The 15,046-nt window shown below is 42.3% G+C and overlaps 1 protein-coding gene across 2 annotated transcripts in view; it reads left to right on the top strand.

Moving 5' to 3' along the window:
* SLC36A2 (solute carrier family 36 member 2) overlaps positions 1-15,046 on the top strand; it is an 84,540-nt gene that overhangs the window by 59,747 nt on the left and 9,747 nt on the right. For both annotated transcript variants that reach the window (XM_024749991.1, XM_024750011.1), the window contains 6 exons: positions 1,741-1,829; positions 4,738-4,833; positions 8,642-8,726; positions 9,661-9,879; positions 12,321-12,419; positions 12,795-12,961. In XM_024749991.1, the coding sequence (XP_024605759.1) occupies positions 1,741-1,829; positions 4,738-4,833; positions 8,642-8,726; positions 9,661-9,879; positions 12,321-12,419; positions 12,795-12,961 (755 nt within the window). The remainder of the gene's footprint in view (positions 1-1,740; positions 1,830-4,737; positions 4,834-8,641; positions 8,727-9,660; positions 9,880-12,320; positions 12,420-12,794; positions 12,962-15,046) is intronic.

Here is a 15,046-nt window from a genome sequence, read left to right as displayed (position 1 = left end):
CTCTACCAATCCCCTGACACTTCCTGTGCCCTCCCACCTCTGTCTTCTTGCATATGCTGTTACCTCCTCCCTTATTTCTGTCTTTTGAACTCCACCTCCTCTGTAAAATTTGACTGTTTCTGATTAAAATTCCTTCACCTTGTGTTTTTCTAGAACTTATATATACCTAACCTGGAATCCTTCTAGCACTTACAAAGATGAAACATGCTTATTTTTTAAAATACCTATCTTCCTCACTTACCTGAAAGCTCTGAGGGCAGGTACTCTCTAATTCATCTTTATACCTCCCCACAATACCTGCTATAGAGACTGGCACACTGGAAGTCCCAATTTGTGTCCATGGAATTGATTAGATAGTTTCCATTTAGTTGAAACTAATTTCTCCTTCTCTCCAGGCCTGCAAAGTGGCCCTCATGTCTAAAAAGGTCACATGGAGACCCTGACTACTGACATGACTTCCAATCTGAATCAGTTCCAACCCAGAGATGGGACGTTCCCCTTTAGAATTCTCAGGGTTCTAGAACTTCTGAAGAGCATTATTACCACATGGCCCTCAACCAAACTCTCTTTGCCAGTGTGGTCTTTGCTTTTTAAGATAACTCTTTTATCCTTTGATTTTGGTTCCTAAGAGTTATTAGGTGATTTCTTTACCCTCCATCTCCCATCAGAACCTGTAATCATGATTCATTTGAGAAATATATATTGAGCACCTACTATTCTTAAGCCCTGGGAATATAGATATAAACAAGACAAAAGAGTCTCTGCTATAGGGAGGCTACATCCTGGTGCAATCTAGTGGTGCTCTTCATCTCTCAAATTTCTTTGTGATATTAGCACAGGTCACATCTATAAAGGCACAGGTGTCCAGCACAAAGAGGGTAAGAGAGTCCCTCTTTGCTCTGTGCCGTTGTGATCACATCTGGGAAATAATGATTAATAATGAGCGCTGCTTTTTAATCTCATCGCACATAAAAAACATGGAGACTATGTGAGGAAGAGACTTGTTCATTAGCTTGACTCTAGTCATCATTTCTCTGTGTATGTATATCAAATCATGTTGTTCACCTTAAATACATACAATTTTTTGTTAAAAAAATAAAAGGGACATGGAAAGTAGACATACGAGAGCAGTGATTCTCAAATGAGGGTAATTTTGCACCCCCTTACCCAAAGACATTTACAATGTCTGGAGACATCCTTGGTTGCCACAACTTGGAGAGGCGGGGGAGGGAGTGCTTCTGAAATCCAGTGGGTGGAGGCCAGTGATGCTGCTAAATATCCCACAATGTATAGGACAGCCCCCTGCAACAAAAAAAAATCAGCTGGCCCAAAATATCAGTAGTGCCCCTTTTGATAACTTTGTACTAAAGGAAGGAAGCCAATCCCTAAAAGGAACCTTGGTCTTCAAGCGTCTTGGAGGAGGTAAGGGCTGGGATGTGAGAAGGAATGAGAGATCTAGAAGCGGAACTAAAGGCCGATGAGGAAAGGCATGGGCTGTCTGGGAGGTAGTGAGCTCTCTGTTACTGGAAGTATTGTAGCACAGGTTGGGCAGCCACTTTGCAGTGATGCCAAGAAGGGTATTCAGGCCAGAGCATCTGGGGGCACAAGGACATTCAGGCAGGGGCTCTCATCCCCAAATCTCTATTATGAGAGGGACCCTAGCACCCAGGCAGGGAGAGGGCCAGGTAGGGGAGCAATCCACCTGTGGCTCACTGTGCCCACATCTCCTTTCCCCTCCAGGTCGGTCCTTTCAGCCTGCTTGCCATCGGGATCCTCACTGTGCACTGCATGGTCATCCTGTTGAACTGTGCTCATCGCCTAAGTCAGAGGTGAGAGTCCTGCTTCTCTGTCACTTGGTGCCGGGTTCCATCTCAGGGTGTGCTAAGTTTCCCTGGATCGCTGACCCAGTTAGCTGGCCCCCTCTCCAGGCCACCACCCCTGCTCCTCTAGATACTGCAGAGGCGGTGGAGGGAGTGATTAAAATCCCACCTGGGAACTCCTAGGTCTGGACCCAACTCTGCTGCTAACTAGCTGGACAACTTTGCCAAGCTCCTGAACTCTCTGAGCCCAAATATCCCTATCTAGAGAAATCAAAAGGGATAAAGGACGCAAATGTGCTCCTACATATCCATGAATATGCGAGATACTTAAGATGTCTTTCTTTTCCTCCTAATCTCCCCACCCCCATCTCCCCCCAACTCCAATACATGCACCTTCGAAGGGGAATTTTTTCCAGGTAAACCCTTCTTGGGACAAGTTAGTAACAGTAAAAAAACATAGTTAGCAATGAGATGAATAGCTCACAGGGATATTAGGGATACCCCTAATACAGGGATCATTCACTTCAATCCCTAATAAAGTATACATACAACACTCAACGTTTATATATTTAAAACTGTAATGCAAAACAAAATTCCAGAAGGAAAAGACAAATGCAGTGAAAACAAACAATGATGAGAATTTCATATTTATAAACTAGCAATTCATGGTGATTAGCAATTCTTTACAGCCAATAGCCTTATGGCTTTCTGTCCACAGGGCTCAGCTTCTCCCAAGGCAGGCAAATCTAAATATTGTCCTCATAGATGTGGAGAAAGTCCTCATGAGTCAAAGTAGGGATATTAAATGAAGCTCATCATAAAGTCAAATTATCATAACCCAAATAGGTGCATCTGGAGTATATATCAATCACACCTAACTCGTGTGGTACTTTCCAGCCCACGAAACACTGTTAAGCGCATTTACTCATTCAGCCATTAAATTTATTGCAGAATTACTTGTGCCAGGTACATGGCAAGAGCTTTGCAAGTCTTCTTTTATTTACTCCTTACAGTAAAATTTTATGGTAGGCACTATTTTTCCCGTTTTATAGATGATTAAACTGAAGCTTAGGTGAGTTTAATGCCTCGCTCAAGGTCACACAGCTAGGAAGTGGCAGAGCCAGTATTCTAAGACCTGTCTGACTCTACCCCTTAACCTATCTGCAAATCTTTTTCTTCCCTCAAGCCTGCCAGGACCATTTTATCACCGTGCAGGTTTCCAACATCTCTGTCATTTATGACAACTTTTCCCTGATTTTTGCTTTTGATTATTTGTTTTTCCTTTTTTTTCTCTAATACAGAGGTTATAGACCCATGGCCTAAGAGCTGACAATGGTTTTCAAATATACTTAGGAGGACTTCTACTGTTTTTTTAAAAATATTTATTTAATTGACTGTGCTGGGTCTTAGTTGCAGCAGGGGGGCTCCTCAGTTGCGGTTCATGGGCTCCTTAGTTGTAGCATGTGAACTCCCAGTTACAGCATGCATGTGGGACCCAGTTTCCCGATGAGGGATCGAACCCAGACCCCCTGCATTGGGAGCACAGAGTCCTAACTACTGTGCCACCAGGGAAGTCCCTTGGTTTTTTGTTTTTCGCCAGCGTTTAAAAACCTGGGGATTTCACATAAAAAAAAAAATCTGTACCTTCTTGCCAGTCAGACACTCTGCCACTTCTGCGGCTTCATTCCTTCATCATTCAGCTGGAGCCACATCCTGATCAACCCCTTTTGGAGCAAGACCTGTACCAGAGCCTAGGATACTGTCTCCACTATCCCCTATTCTGTCTCATATCCAGCACTTCTCACCACATTACTGATACCTTTCTGATCCCCATTGCTTTTGAATTTGTAATCCTCAGAGTAATGTATTTGCCAGTCCTATGCAATGTGACCTCGTCTATATTTCATATGCCGCTTTCCTGGTGGCACAGTGGTTGAGAGTCCGCCTGCCGATGCAGGGGACATGGGTTCGTGCCCCGGTCCGGGAGGATCCAAAAAAAAAAAAAGAAGTTGTCTCTATATTTCATATGCCAAGTGCATTGAGTAATAATAAAAACAGAAGCATCATGCCATGTTCTCAGTGCATCACCATATTCACCTCTTACTGGCTCCTCCCCAAAACCCAGACTGCATGTAAAAAAACTGAAGCCTCGAAGTATCAAGAGACTTGCTCAAGGTCTCCCAGCCATCTAAGGGGGTGTGTTGGGACTTAAACCCTAGTCCCTGACAAGTCTGGGGCCCTTTCCCTCTCCAAGCTACTCCCCTGAGTCATGCAATTAACTCCAGGGACCTGGGCAACTTGCTCCCACTTGCTCTGTTGACAGTCCTCAGCAGGGCCTTCCTGTCCCTTAGGAAGGGCCACTGAGGGAAGGAGGGATGAGGGAAGAGGGATAGGCTGGAACTGGGGTGTCACATCCTACAGGGGTGCTGGGCAGGAGGCTAAAGATTACCTTTGCATGGTGTCTGGTCCGGGGCAAGCATCCCAAATGTTCCAACACCCTCAACAGTGGGAAGAAGGGAATGTAAGTCCAGAAAAGACAGAACCACTGTCTTGGCCATACTCATACCCCGTCCCCCTCCCTTCTCCTCCCTCTAACCAGGTGTGCACACCTCACAACTTTCGTATCCTCTCTGCCCTTATTTGCAGACCTAATCAATTCACAGCTACTGTCTACCTAAATAATAATAATAATATCCACTTAAATATTAGTGTTAAAAAAGACAACTACAAAAAAGAGGCAGAATTCTGAAACTTTTAAAAGTATACCATTATAAAATATCTCAATAACACTGTTGCTAGAAAATTACCAGAATGTCCCATATTAATATATGAATATATAATAATTACTCACTTCGGAAGTACAGTGTACTTTAAAAAAAAAATGTTTTAAGTTATTCATTGCTTGTCCTTTCCCTAGACTGCAAAAGACTTTTGTGAACTATGGAGAGGCCATGATGTACAGCCTCGAAACCTGCCCAAACACCTGGCTGAGGACCCACTCGGTGTGGGGAAGGTAGTAGTCATAGATGTCACAGTAGTAGTAGTAATAACAGCAAACAACAATGATAATAACCCTCACCTGTTTTTTTTTAATTTCTAGTAACACAATTTTAAATGAATATGGTCTTGTTGAAAACTATTGAACAATATAGGGAATCTCCTCTGATAGCTCCATCCCCCATCCCACTCTTCACCCAAGAAGTAATCACTGATATCTAGTCAGTAAACATTCCTCTAGACTTTTTCTCTGCATGTACTTTTTCTCTGTATATATGTGTACAAATGGAAATATATATTTTGTTTTGTATTTTCTTGTATATTAATTGGAATATTTTTTGCAAATTTGCTCTTTCATCTAATAATATGATTAATTTCTTTCCACATTGGGACATGGAAATTGACCTCATTATTTTGTAAGGCTCACGATGTTCCCCCGTGTAGATGGATCCTGTGGGGTTTTTTTTGCAGTACGCGGGCCTCTCACTGTCGTGGCCTCTCCCGTTGTGGAGCACAGGCCCCGGACGCGCAGGCTCAGCAGCCACGGCCCATGGGCCCAGCCGCTCCGCGGCATGGGGGATCCCCCCAGACCGGGGCACGAACACGTGCCCCCCGCATCGGCAGGCAGACCCCCAACCACTGCGCCACCAGGGAAGCCCAATCCTGTGGTTTTATTTAATCCTTCCCCTAATGGTGAACATTTAGGTTGTAACCCTCGCTGGATAAAAAGTTTATGGTGTACAGAATGCTCTTCTCTGTCTGATCTCCTCTGATCATCTCAATGACCTTGTGAGGTAGGTAGGTGTATCTTTATTGGGAGGAAATATGGTGATAAAGGCTCACAGAGACAGAATAATGTGTCCAAGGTCACAGGTATAGATACTGGTGAAGCAGAGTTTTGACCAAGCACCTAACATGTTAGCCTTTCCCAGCAGAGCCCCTCAGGAGGTAGTCCCTCACCTGCCAAGATCCTTCCTGCAGCTCCTCTCTTGGGAATGTCAGTAGGTCACTGATCTCCCAATCAGGAGTCACTCTGATTGTCAGACAGGAAAGGCACGGGGCAGCAATAATAGAGATCTCGCAATTGTCCATCCTTTCTCACGAAGATTTATCAGCTTCTGATGACACCCTGAATAAAACTTTCAGGCAGGAAGGCTCCTTGGAGATCACTATATCCATGCCCATTCAAGTGGAGGAAAATGAAGACCAGGTAGAACAATAAAGCTGCTCAAGTTACCCAGGGATCAGAGCAAGGACTGAAATCCAGAACATTCAGCTCTCATCCACTATACTGTGCCATTTCTCTGGAGGCCCAGCAGCTGAGAAAGAATTGGGAAGCTATTTTATTTAAACGAATGATCTGTAATTTTTAGTATGCTAAGAAATACCTGGGGAGTTTGATTAAAAATTACCTATTCCACATAAGCAACAGTCATCAATTGATGCTCATTGTGAAAGGTCATTGGAAAACTATAAAGCAAGAATACACTGGCATCACCTGACCCCGTGTAGTCATCGACTCATGTCTAGACATGGGACAAGTGGAAACGATGTGTCTTATAATACAGTAGGGAGTACAGAGGACCACCTCTGAAATACCCTTGCCAGAAAGATAAATGAAGAACCTCAGTCTTATCAAACCACTAGATCTAATATCAGTTTACAGGAAACGCAGGGGATAGAAGAACAAGATAAATGATATTATGAATTCATCATCTGAATCTAGAAAGTGAAACGTACTACAGGGCAATTTTCTGGTATCTTCAACAGCAACCAAAAAAATTAAAGTTGCAAGGGAAAAAATAAATAAGGCAAGGGGAATGTAGCAGATTTAAAAACTTGAGACTTAATTACAAAATGCAATGAATAGACTTGTTTAGAAACCAACTGTGAAATAGACATTTTTGAAAAAATTGGGAAAATCTGACTATGGATGGAATATTAAATGATATAAGAAATTATTGTTAGTTTTGTAAGGGGTGATTAAGGACATGATGGTTATATTTTATTTAAATCCTTGCCCATTAAAGCTGCATACTGAATTATTTACAGGTGGAATGACTTGACATCTCTAGTTCGCTTCAAATACACCAACAAAATAAGCTTGTGTGCAGTGGGGGTGAAGGAATAGATGGAAGAGGATTGGCAAAAAGTTAATTGTTGAACCTGGGATGAGCACACGAGGAGTCATTGAATTATTATCATTGTTTTCATGTATGTTTGAAAATCTCAACAATAAAGAGAAAAAACATCCCTATTCTGAAGTCTTATGTGACACTGCCAAACTTCTGACTCAACAGGCTGATATGAGAGCCAGGACTCTGTATTCTTACCATAAACCTCAGATGATTCTGATGCAATGGTTACTACAACCCGGTCTTGAAAAACATGGATCTAAACCTTAGAACCTAAGTAGAGGAACATATTTTTGTTCTCTTAAAAAATAAATGCAGGGCTTCCCTGGTAGCGCAGTGGTTAAGAATCTGCCTGCCAATGCAGGGGACATGGGTTCGAGCCCTGGTCCGGGAGAATCCCACATGCCGCGGAGTAACGAAGCCCATGCACCACAACTACTGAGCCCACACGCCTAGAGCCCGTGCTCCACAACAAGAGAAGCCACCGCAATGAGAAGCCCGTGTACCACAACTAGAGAAAGCCCGCTCACAGCAAGGAAGACCCAATGCAGCGAAAAATAAATAAATAAATTTATTAAAGTAAATAAACACATCTCCAAATATGGGACAATTTAAGAATCCAAAAGAATAACCACAATAACAGAGTTTAATATATTAAATAGAGAATAATTAATTGAATTTACTGTGATAAAAAAAGAGGAAAGGAGAATATATCTTTCTTAGACGTTAGCTAATAAACTTAGATAAAATGACAGAACTAGAAAATCACCACCTTGCAACTACCAGTGAAATAACTGATTCAGCAAGGATCATCAATGAATGTTAAAACCCTTGGGTTGAGGAGGATAGGCTATTCGTGGCATCTCAAAGTTTTTACCTCCAGGTTGCAATGTAGGAAATGTACACTTTCAGTAGAGAGGCCTAGCTTTCGCCATCACAGTGGACATCCTGTGCCTCCCAATGTGATGACACACAAGTACACAGTATCACCTATGTGTGTGCTTGCTTCTCTGAATCATGAGGAAACAGTCACTTAAGCCCACGATGTGGGACATTCTACAAGACAGATGGCTTAGATTCTTCCCAAAAAGCCAATGCCAAGGGAAACAAAAAAGGTGGATATGTACAGGGCAGCTCTACCCGAAAAAAAATACTAAACAAACATAGCCGAATGCCATATATGAAGCGTGATTAGATCCTGAATCAAAAAAAATTTTAAAACAGCTATAAAAGATACTTTGGAGAGAATTGGGTTATTTAAAATATAGACTATATATCTGAGTATATTGAAGTTGATTTTCTGGACATCATAGTCCTAAGGGAGGACTATGTTATGGTCTTTAGGGTTGACATGTTATAATATCTGCAATTAATTTTCAAGTAGTTCTGAAAAAATGCACGTGTGTGTGTGTGTGTGTGTGTGTGTGTGTGTGTGTGTGTGTATGGATAAACACATTCATCCATACATATTTAATGCAGTTAGGGCTAAACTTTAGCAATCAGTATATCTAGTTAAAGAGTATATGGATGTTAATTATACTAGTCTTTCAACTTTTACTGTGGACTTCAAATTTTTCAAAATTAAAAAATGAGGAAATACTAAAAATAATAAAAGAAATAATTGTCTCAAAAAATGCATTTAAAAATAATTTGTTTCTCCCTCTGTCTGCCTCTTGTTTTCCTTCTCAGGTACACTGTCAGCTTTTTATTAATCATCACCCAATTGGGCTTCTGCAGTGTTTATTTTATGTTTATGACAGACAATTTACAACAGGTAAAGAGGCCCCTTCTGGGCAGAGTGGGGGAAAGCAGACCTCCTGCTGCTAGGGTTGCATTAGCAAAATTATAGTTTTTGGATCATGGGAAGAGAGGGCTTCATTTCTACTCCCTAGTCAGACTACACTTGGGAGTTCTTTCAGTCCTGGGAATCACTCTTTAAACGGATCATAGGGAAGCCGAAGCAACATCTGAGGAGTGTAACCAGGACGGAAAGAGAGACTTGCAATCCTGTCCAATCAGAAATAATTGAGAATTTTTAGCCTGAAAAGTGTTGGTGAGCTTTTCTTTAGGCAGCTCAAGGTTGTCATGTAGACGACTTAAATTAAGGCAAACAAGTTGCAACATTGACTTCATTGCATTCCTAACAGGCATTATAAATGAATCACAGCATTCTTTCTTGGTTTCATGGAATAAAGGAAGCATACTTGTTTTCGTGCACTCAAACAGCCAGAACTATGAAAGGCATTATAGATGGAATATTCAAGCAGACAGGTTTTGCTCACTATTCAGAACTTTCTAACTTTTAGGGCTATCTAAAGTTGAAGAAGATATTCCTGTGTAATCAATTCCTATTCTCTGGATGTATGAAGGAAAACCATTTGGTACGGAAGAAGAGCTTTGGCTAGATAAAAAAAGGACCCTTCAGGCTTGAGATTTGATGATTCTAAGGGTTTCTGGTTGTCACAGTCATGGGTACTACGGTTTAGGGTTACCAGATTTGGCAAATAAAAATATATGACACCCAGTTAAATTGGAATTTCAGATAAGCAGCATATTTTTTTTTTTACTACAGGTATGTCCTTATGTAATATTTGGGACACACTTTTACTAAAATGTTATCTGTTAATTATCTGAAATTGAAACTTAATGGCATCCTGTGTTAATGTGGCACCTCTAACTACACTGCCCTTCCTTGTGTTCCACATCAGATGGTGGAAGAAGCCTACGTGACCTCCAACACCTGCCAACCCAGGAAGATCCTGGTGCTGACCCCCACCCTGGACATTCGTTTCTACATGCTGGCAATCCTGCCCTTTCTGATCCTACTGGTGTTTATCCAGAACCTCAGGGTGCTATCCTTCTTCTCAACACTGGCCAGTACCACCACCCTGTGGAGCATGGCTCTGATCTTTGAGTATATCGTGCAGGTCTGTGCCCAAAACTACCACAGAAGGGGGTCAGTGTCCAGGGCTTCTGAGACCCTTGGGGAGGGTCACTGTTGTCACGGGCAGATGAGAGTGAGGAAGGTGACCTCCTGCTCTGAGCAGCCCCTGCCAAAGTGATGTCCGTGAACACCTGCCCGTCAAGCTATAAAAGCTAGTCACCATCATTATCATCACACTGGACAATGGGTCATTCAACAAATAGTTATTGATAGCTTCTATGACCCAGGCATTGTGCAAGGGGTGGGGATTCAGTAGTAAGTAAAATTGATGAGGTGTCTGCTTTCATGGAGGTTACAATCACTTGGGGTAATAAATCTCAATCAAATAACCAACCAAAATTGTAGCAGTGATAGGTTGACAAGGGATACATGGATGATAAAGGAATTCGATTTACTTTGTGCCAAATTCTTTACATAGATTAAATCTTCACAACGATGCTATTTTGGAAGTAATACTACTTTATCCTCAGTCCACAGACAAGAAAACTGATAAACAGAAAGTAATTTTTCCACTAATTACAGTCATTTTGCCTCCCAAGCCCATGCTTTGCTATCATTACAGGCCCTGAAATTTCACCATTATAGTTTCATTTCTTTGAAAGTCTCTGGGGTTGTATTAGTTTCCTGCTGCTGCTGTGACAAATTACCATAAATCTGGTGACTTCAAACAGCACAAAATTATCTCAGAGTTCTGGAAGTCTCACTGGGCAGGACTGCATTTCTTTCTGGAGACTTGTGGGGAGAATCTGTTTCTTTGCTTTTTCCGGCTTCTAGAAGCTGCCCTCATGCCTTGGCTCATGGCCCACTTCCCTCTTCAAAACCAGCAATGTCAGGCCAAGTCTTTCTCATGCTGCCATCTCTCTGGTTCTCTCTTCCGATTCTCTCTTCCACTTTTAAAGTCCCTTGTGATTACATTGAATCTACCCATGTAATCCAGGATAACCTCGTTATTTTAAAATTAGCTTCAGGGGAAGTACAAGGCATTATCCACCTGTGCGTCTCACCTCTCAGTTGTCTCCTCAGTTGTCTCCTGCTGCTGCCCACGGCTCACATTCAAGTGCAGTAGCCTCAGTGATGTACGCTGTGATCACACCCATGCTGAACCCCTCCATCTAGTCTGAGAAATAGAGACTTAAAGAGGGGCCTGAAATTGCTCTTTGGAAAGGAAACTATAAAAGGTCCTATTGTCCTAAGGGCAGAAGAGGTGCCTGTGATGGCAGAGCTCAAAGCCTGAGTCCAGTGTTGCCAGTCTTTGATCAGACTGTGGAAGTAGAACTTGCCTCTTCTATTTTTCTTGGAATTTCTACTTTGATTTTGACTCTATACAATTCACGTAACTCACCTTTAAGTTTTGTGATAACTCTGATATCCAAGAGTTTTTCCCTTTGTCATTTTCGTACTCTCCCAATTGTATTCCCAAACTTGGATTTGAAATATCTGGAAATTCCCATTTATCTCAAGGGACGACATGAATCTCTTAGGAATAATTTCTTCTCAAATAAAATATATAATACTGTGAACTAAATAAATGAATAAATAAAATTAGCTCGATTAGCTACCTTAATTCAGTCTGAAAACTTAATTCTCCTTTGCCATGTAATGTAACATATTCAAGGTTCCAGGGATTAGGATGTAGACATTATTCTTCCCACAGGAGTCTATTAAAATAATCATTCCCTCTAGATCTGTGATAGCTACTGTGCCAGCCAGAAGACTTCACGGCTCCGAGAGAAGTGATGGGAAAGAGGTATTAGAGAACTGGGAAACAGAAGACCTGAATTCTTATCTGGCTCTGCCACTCACTTGCAGAGTGGCCTTGGGCAGTTCCCTTCTTCTCCCTGGGTTCCATTTTCACCACATGTAAAGATGTGGTAAATCAAAATGTAAATATATACAATGTATTCCTTAAGAAGGAATGAAATTCTGATTTATGCTACAACATGATGAACCTTGAGGACATTATGCTTAGTGAAATAAGCCAGCCACAAAAAGACAAATATTATATGATTTCACTTGTGAGAGGTACCTAGAATAGTCAAATTCATAAAGACAGAGAGTCGAATAGGGATTACCAGTGGGCTGGGTAATAGAGAGTTATTATTTAATGGGTGCAGAGTTTCGGGATGATGATAAAGTTCTGGAGATGGAATGTGGTGATGGTTGTACAACAATGTGAAGGCTCTTAATGCCACTGAATTATACACTTAAAAGTGTTTAAAATGGTAACTTTTATGCCATGTATATTTTACCACAATAAAAATAAGTAACTTGTTTAAAAGATGAGAAGGCTGACTCAGCTGTAGATACCTCATGGGTGCTTCTAACACTGTCTCTGTTGACGTCGGGCAAGCCCAGCTCTCTACCAGATTTGGGGAGACTTCTCCGCCTTGGCAAAATGAATGCCCTTCTTCTACTTCCTTCCAGGAGATTCCAGATCCCAGGAACCTACCCTTGATGGCAAGCTGGAAGACTTTCTTGCTGTTCTTCGGTACAGCCATCTTCACGTTTGAAGGCGTCGGTATGGTAAGATGGATGTAGGGTTTGATGGAATGGTCCCCAGTGCTCTCTATGAAAGCCAGTCATTGGTCTAGGTGTCTAAATAGTAGTATTTATGAAAAGTGCAGAATATGATCTTCTCCTGGTGGAAGGGAAAGTCAGTACCCATTTACAGGGTGCCACCTGCCCCATACACCACACCAAGCCTTGAAGACTGAGTGAGAATTTACCATCAGGCCAGATGGAGTGGGGCACTCCTGGCTGTAGAAAATGTGGGAGAAGATGAAAGGGGGTGTGGCCCCTTCCTGACTCTGGGCTGCCTGGTGAAGGATGTCTGTGCTTGTGGGGGAACCTGCTAGCTTTCTTTCTACCTTTTCTTTCTCAACCTCCTTTCATCTCTAGGTTCTGTCTCTCAGAAACCAGATGAAGCATCCACAGCAGTTTTCTTTTGTTCTGTACTTGGGGATGTCCCTTGTCATCATCCTCTACATCTGCCTGGGGACACTGGGCTACATGAAGTTTGGGTCGAACACCCAGGCCAGCATCACCCTCAACTTGCCCAATTGCTGGTATGTCCCTGCCCATCTGGGGTTGGGGGGAAGGGGAGGGGAGTCACAGGGTCTGAGTCTTAGCAACAGAATGTGGCATCCCTGAGTTACCATTAGCAACAAATATTAACTGCTAGTATTAGTATTATAATAACAGGTACGTTTAATAACCCAGGCATTGTGTATTATCTCATTTAAGTCTCCCAACAGCCCTATGGGTTAGCATTATTATTATCAACTCCATTGAATGGATAAGGAAGTTGGTATGTGGAGAGGCTATAAGTAACTTGCCCAGCTCACACTGCTTATGCAAAGTTGAAACTTGAAACTGAATCTGTCTGACTCTATGGTTCACAGGCTGTCAAACAGGAATGATCTGAGAGTGTCTATGAAACAGAAATAGCAACAACAAAAAGTATAACTCCAGAGTAATAATTGAGGGGCCTGCAAGTGGACTGCTACTCAGGACCCCAATTCCAGAAATGGGCCTAAGCTGCCACTGCTATGCCCCACTTGGTTCTTGGACTGGAGTTCTTGCATTCAGTCGTTGATTCACTTACTCATTCATTCATTCATCCAGGAAGTGTTTTGGGGACTGGCACGTAGCATTCATCTAGTATTAGCTATTGTCATTATTCTGGCAGTATTGGGTGCAGAATAACTAAGCAGTCAGTAGAACCAAGTGTTTAAGAGCACAGATTCTACACCTGAGCAATGGGATTTGATCCTGGTTCTCACGTGACCTTGGATAAGCTAACCTAATCTTGCAGACCTCATTTCCATCCTCCATAAAATAAGGATAATACTCTCGCCTATTTGTATCAGTCAGGATAGGTTGTGCTCTGGTAATAAAATAAACCACTCCAAAGTCTCAATGGCTGAACACACAAATGCTTAATTGTATGTTCACGCTACATGTCCGTTATGGGATGGCTGGGGCTCAGCTCTGCACCATCCCCACTCCAAGACCTAGACTGATGGAATAGCCACTCCCTGAAACATTGGTGGTTTCCATGGCAAAGGGCACATTGAATCATACCCTTTACCATGAAGCTGCTAAAGCTTCTCTAGGAAGTGACATATGTCTCTTCTGCTCACACTTCATCCGTCAAAGCAAGTGGCCACGCCTCACTCCAAGGGGCAGGGAAGTGAAATTCTACCATGTGTCTGGAAGACTGGGAGGTATTTGGCAAACGGCGCAAATGACTGCCATGCTATCTCAGGGAGTGACTGTGAGGGTGAATTGGCTTAATATACATAAAATGCTTAGAAAAGTGTCTGGCATGCAGTAAATGCTCATTGCATGTTAGCTATTATCACTGCTATGTCTCCGCGCAGCCTCGGTCTTTTGGAAGTGAGTAGGATGGTGGGGCGTTCGTTTCCCATAAGGCCACAGCTGTAAAATGAGAAAAATGTCACCAGTCCCACCCGCTTCACTGTGTTGTGGTAATGACTAGATGAGATAATAAACGTGGAATTTCTTTGAAGTGGTGACTTATTTTACACGAGTAAGGTATCAGCCTAATATGCTGTTATTCTGGGTAATTCGGGCTGCCACTAGCTACCTTGGGCAGGGTGGGTGCTTTCCTTCTGGGATATCAGCTGGAAAAAAACGTGCATCGGGTGCTGTGAGAACCTCACAGCTTCTCTGAACCTGGCTGGTGATGAGATTCTCCAGAGGAGGCTTAAAGAAGGAATGAACAAATATCCCCTCCCAATGAGCAAAAGACCAAAACCCAAGGAGAAATGGGCCTGAGCAAACAGTTCACAGGCAACTCAGAAAGTGACATTTTCTATATTTGAAAAGCTACTCTGTCTCCCTCATAATCATAGCAATGCCAATTTTACAAAACACAACGGCACAAACCAGCATGTGTTCACACACTGTGTCTTGCCAAGGATGGAGGGAAGCAAGCACTCCATTATGCTGCGACAACAAATGTGCAATATGTCAAGAGTTATCAAAAAAAAATGTTTTTAACATCTTTATTGGAGTATAATTGCTTTACAGTGGTATGTTAGTTTCTGCTTTACAACAAAATGAATCAGTTATATATATATACATATGTTCCCATATCTCTTCCATCTTGAGTCTCCCTCCCTCCC

This window comes from Neophocaena asiaeorientalis, unplaced genomic scaffold, assembly GCF_003031525.2.
Source record: "Neophocaena asiaeorientalis asiaeorientalis breed wild unplaced genomic scaffold, Neophocaena_asiaeorientalis_V1.1 scaffold548, whole genome shotgun sequence".
Lineage (NCBI taxonomy): Eukaryota > Metazoa > Chordata > Mammalia > Artiodactyla > Phocoenidae > Neophocaena > Neophocaena asiaeorientalis.
Note: the sequence above shows the minus strand (reverse complement) of the source record. Positions and strands in the feature narration are given on the sequence as shown.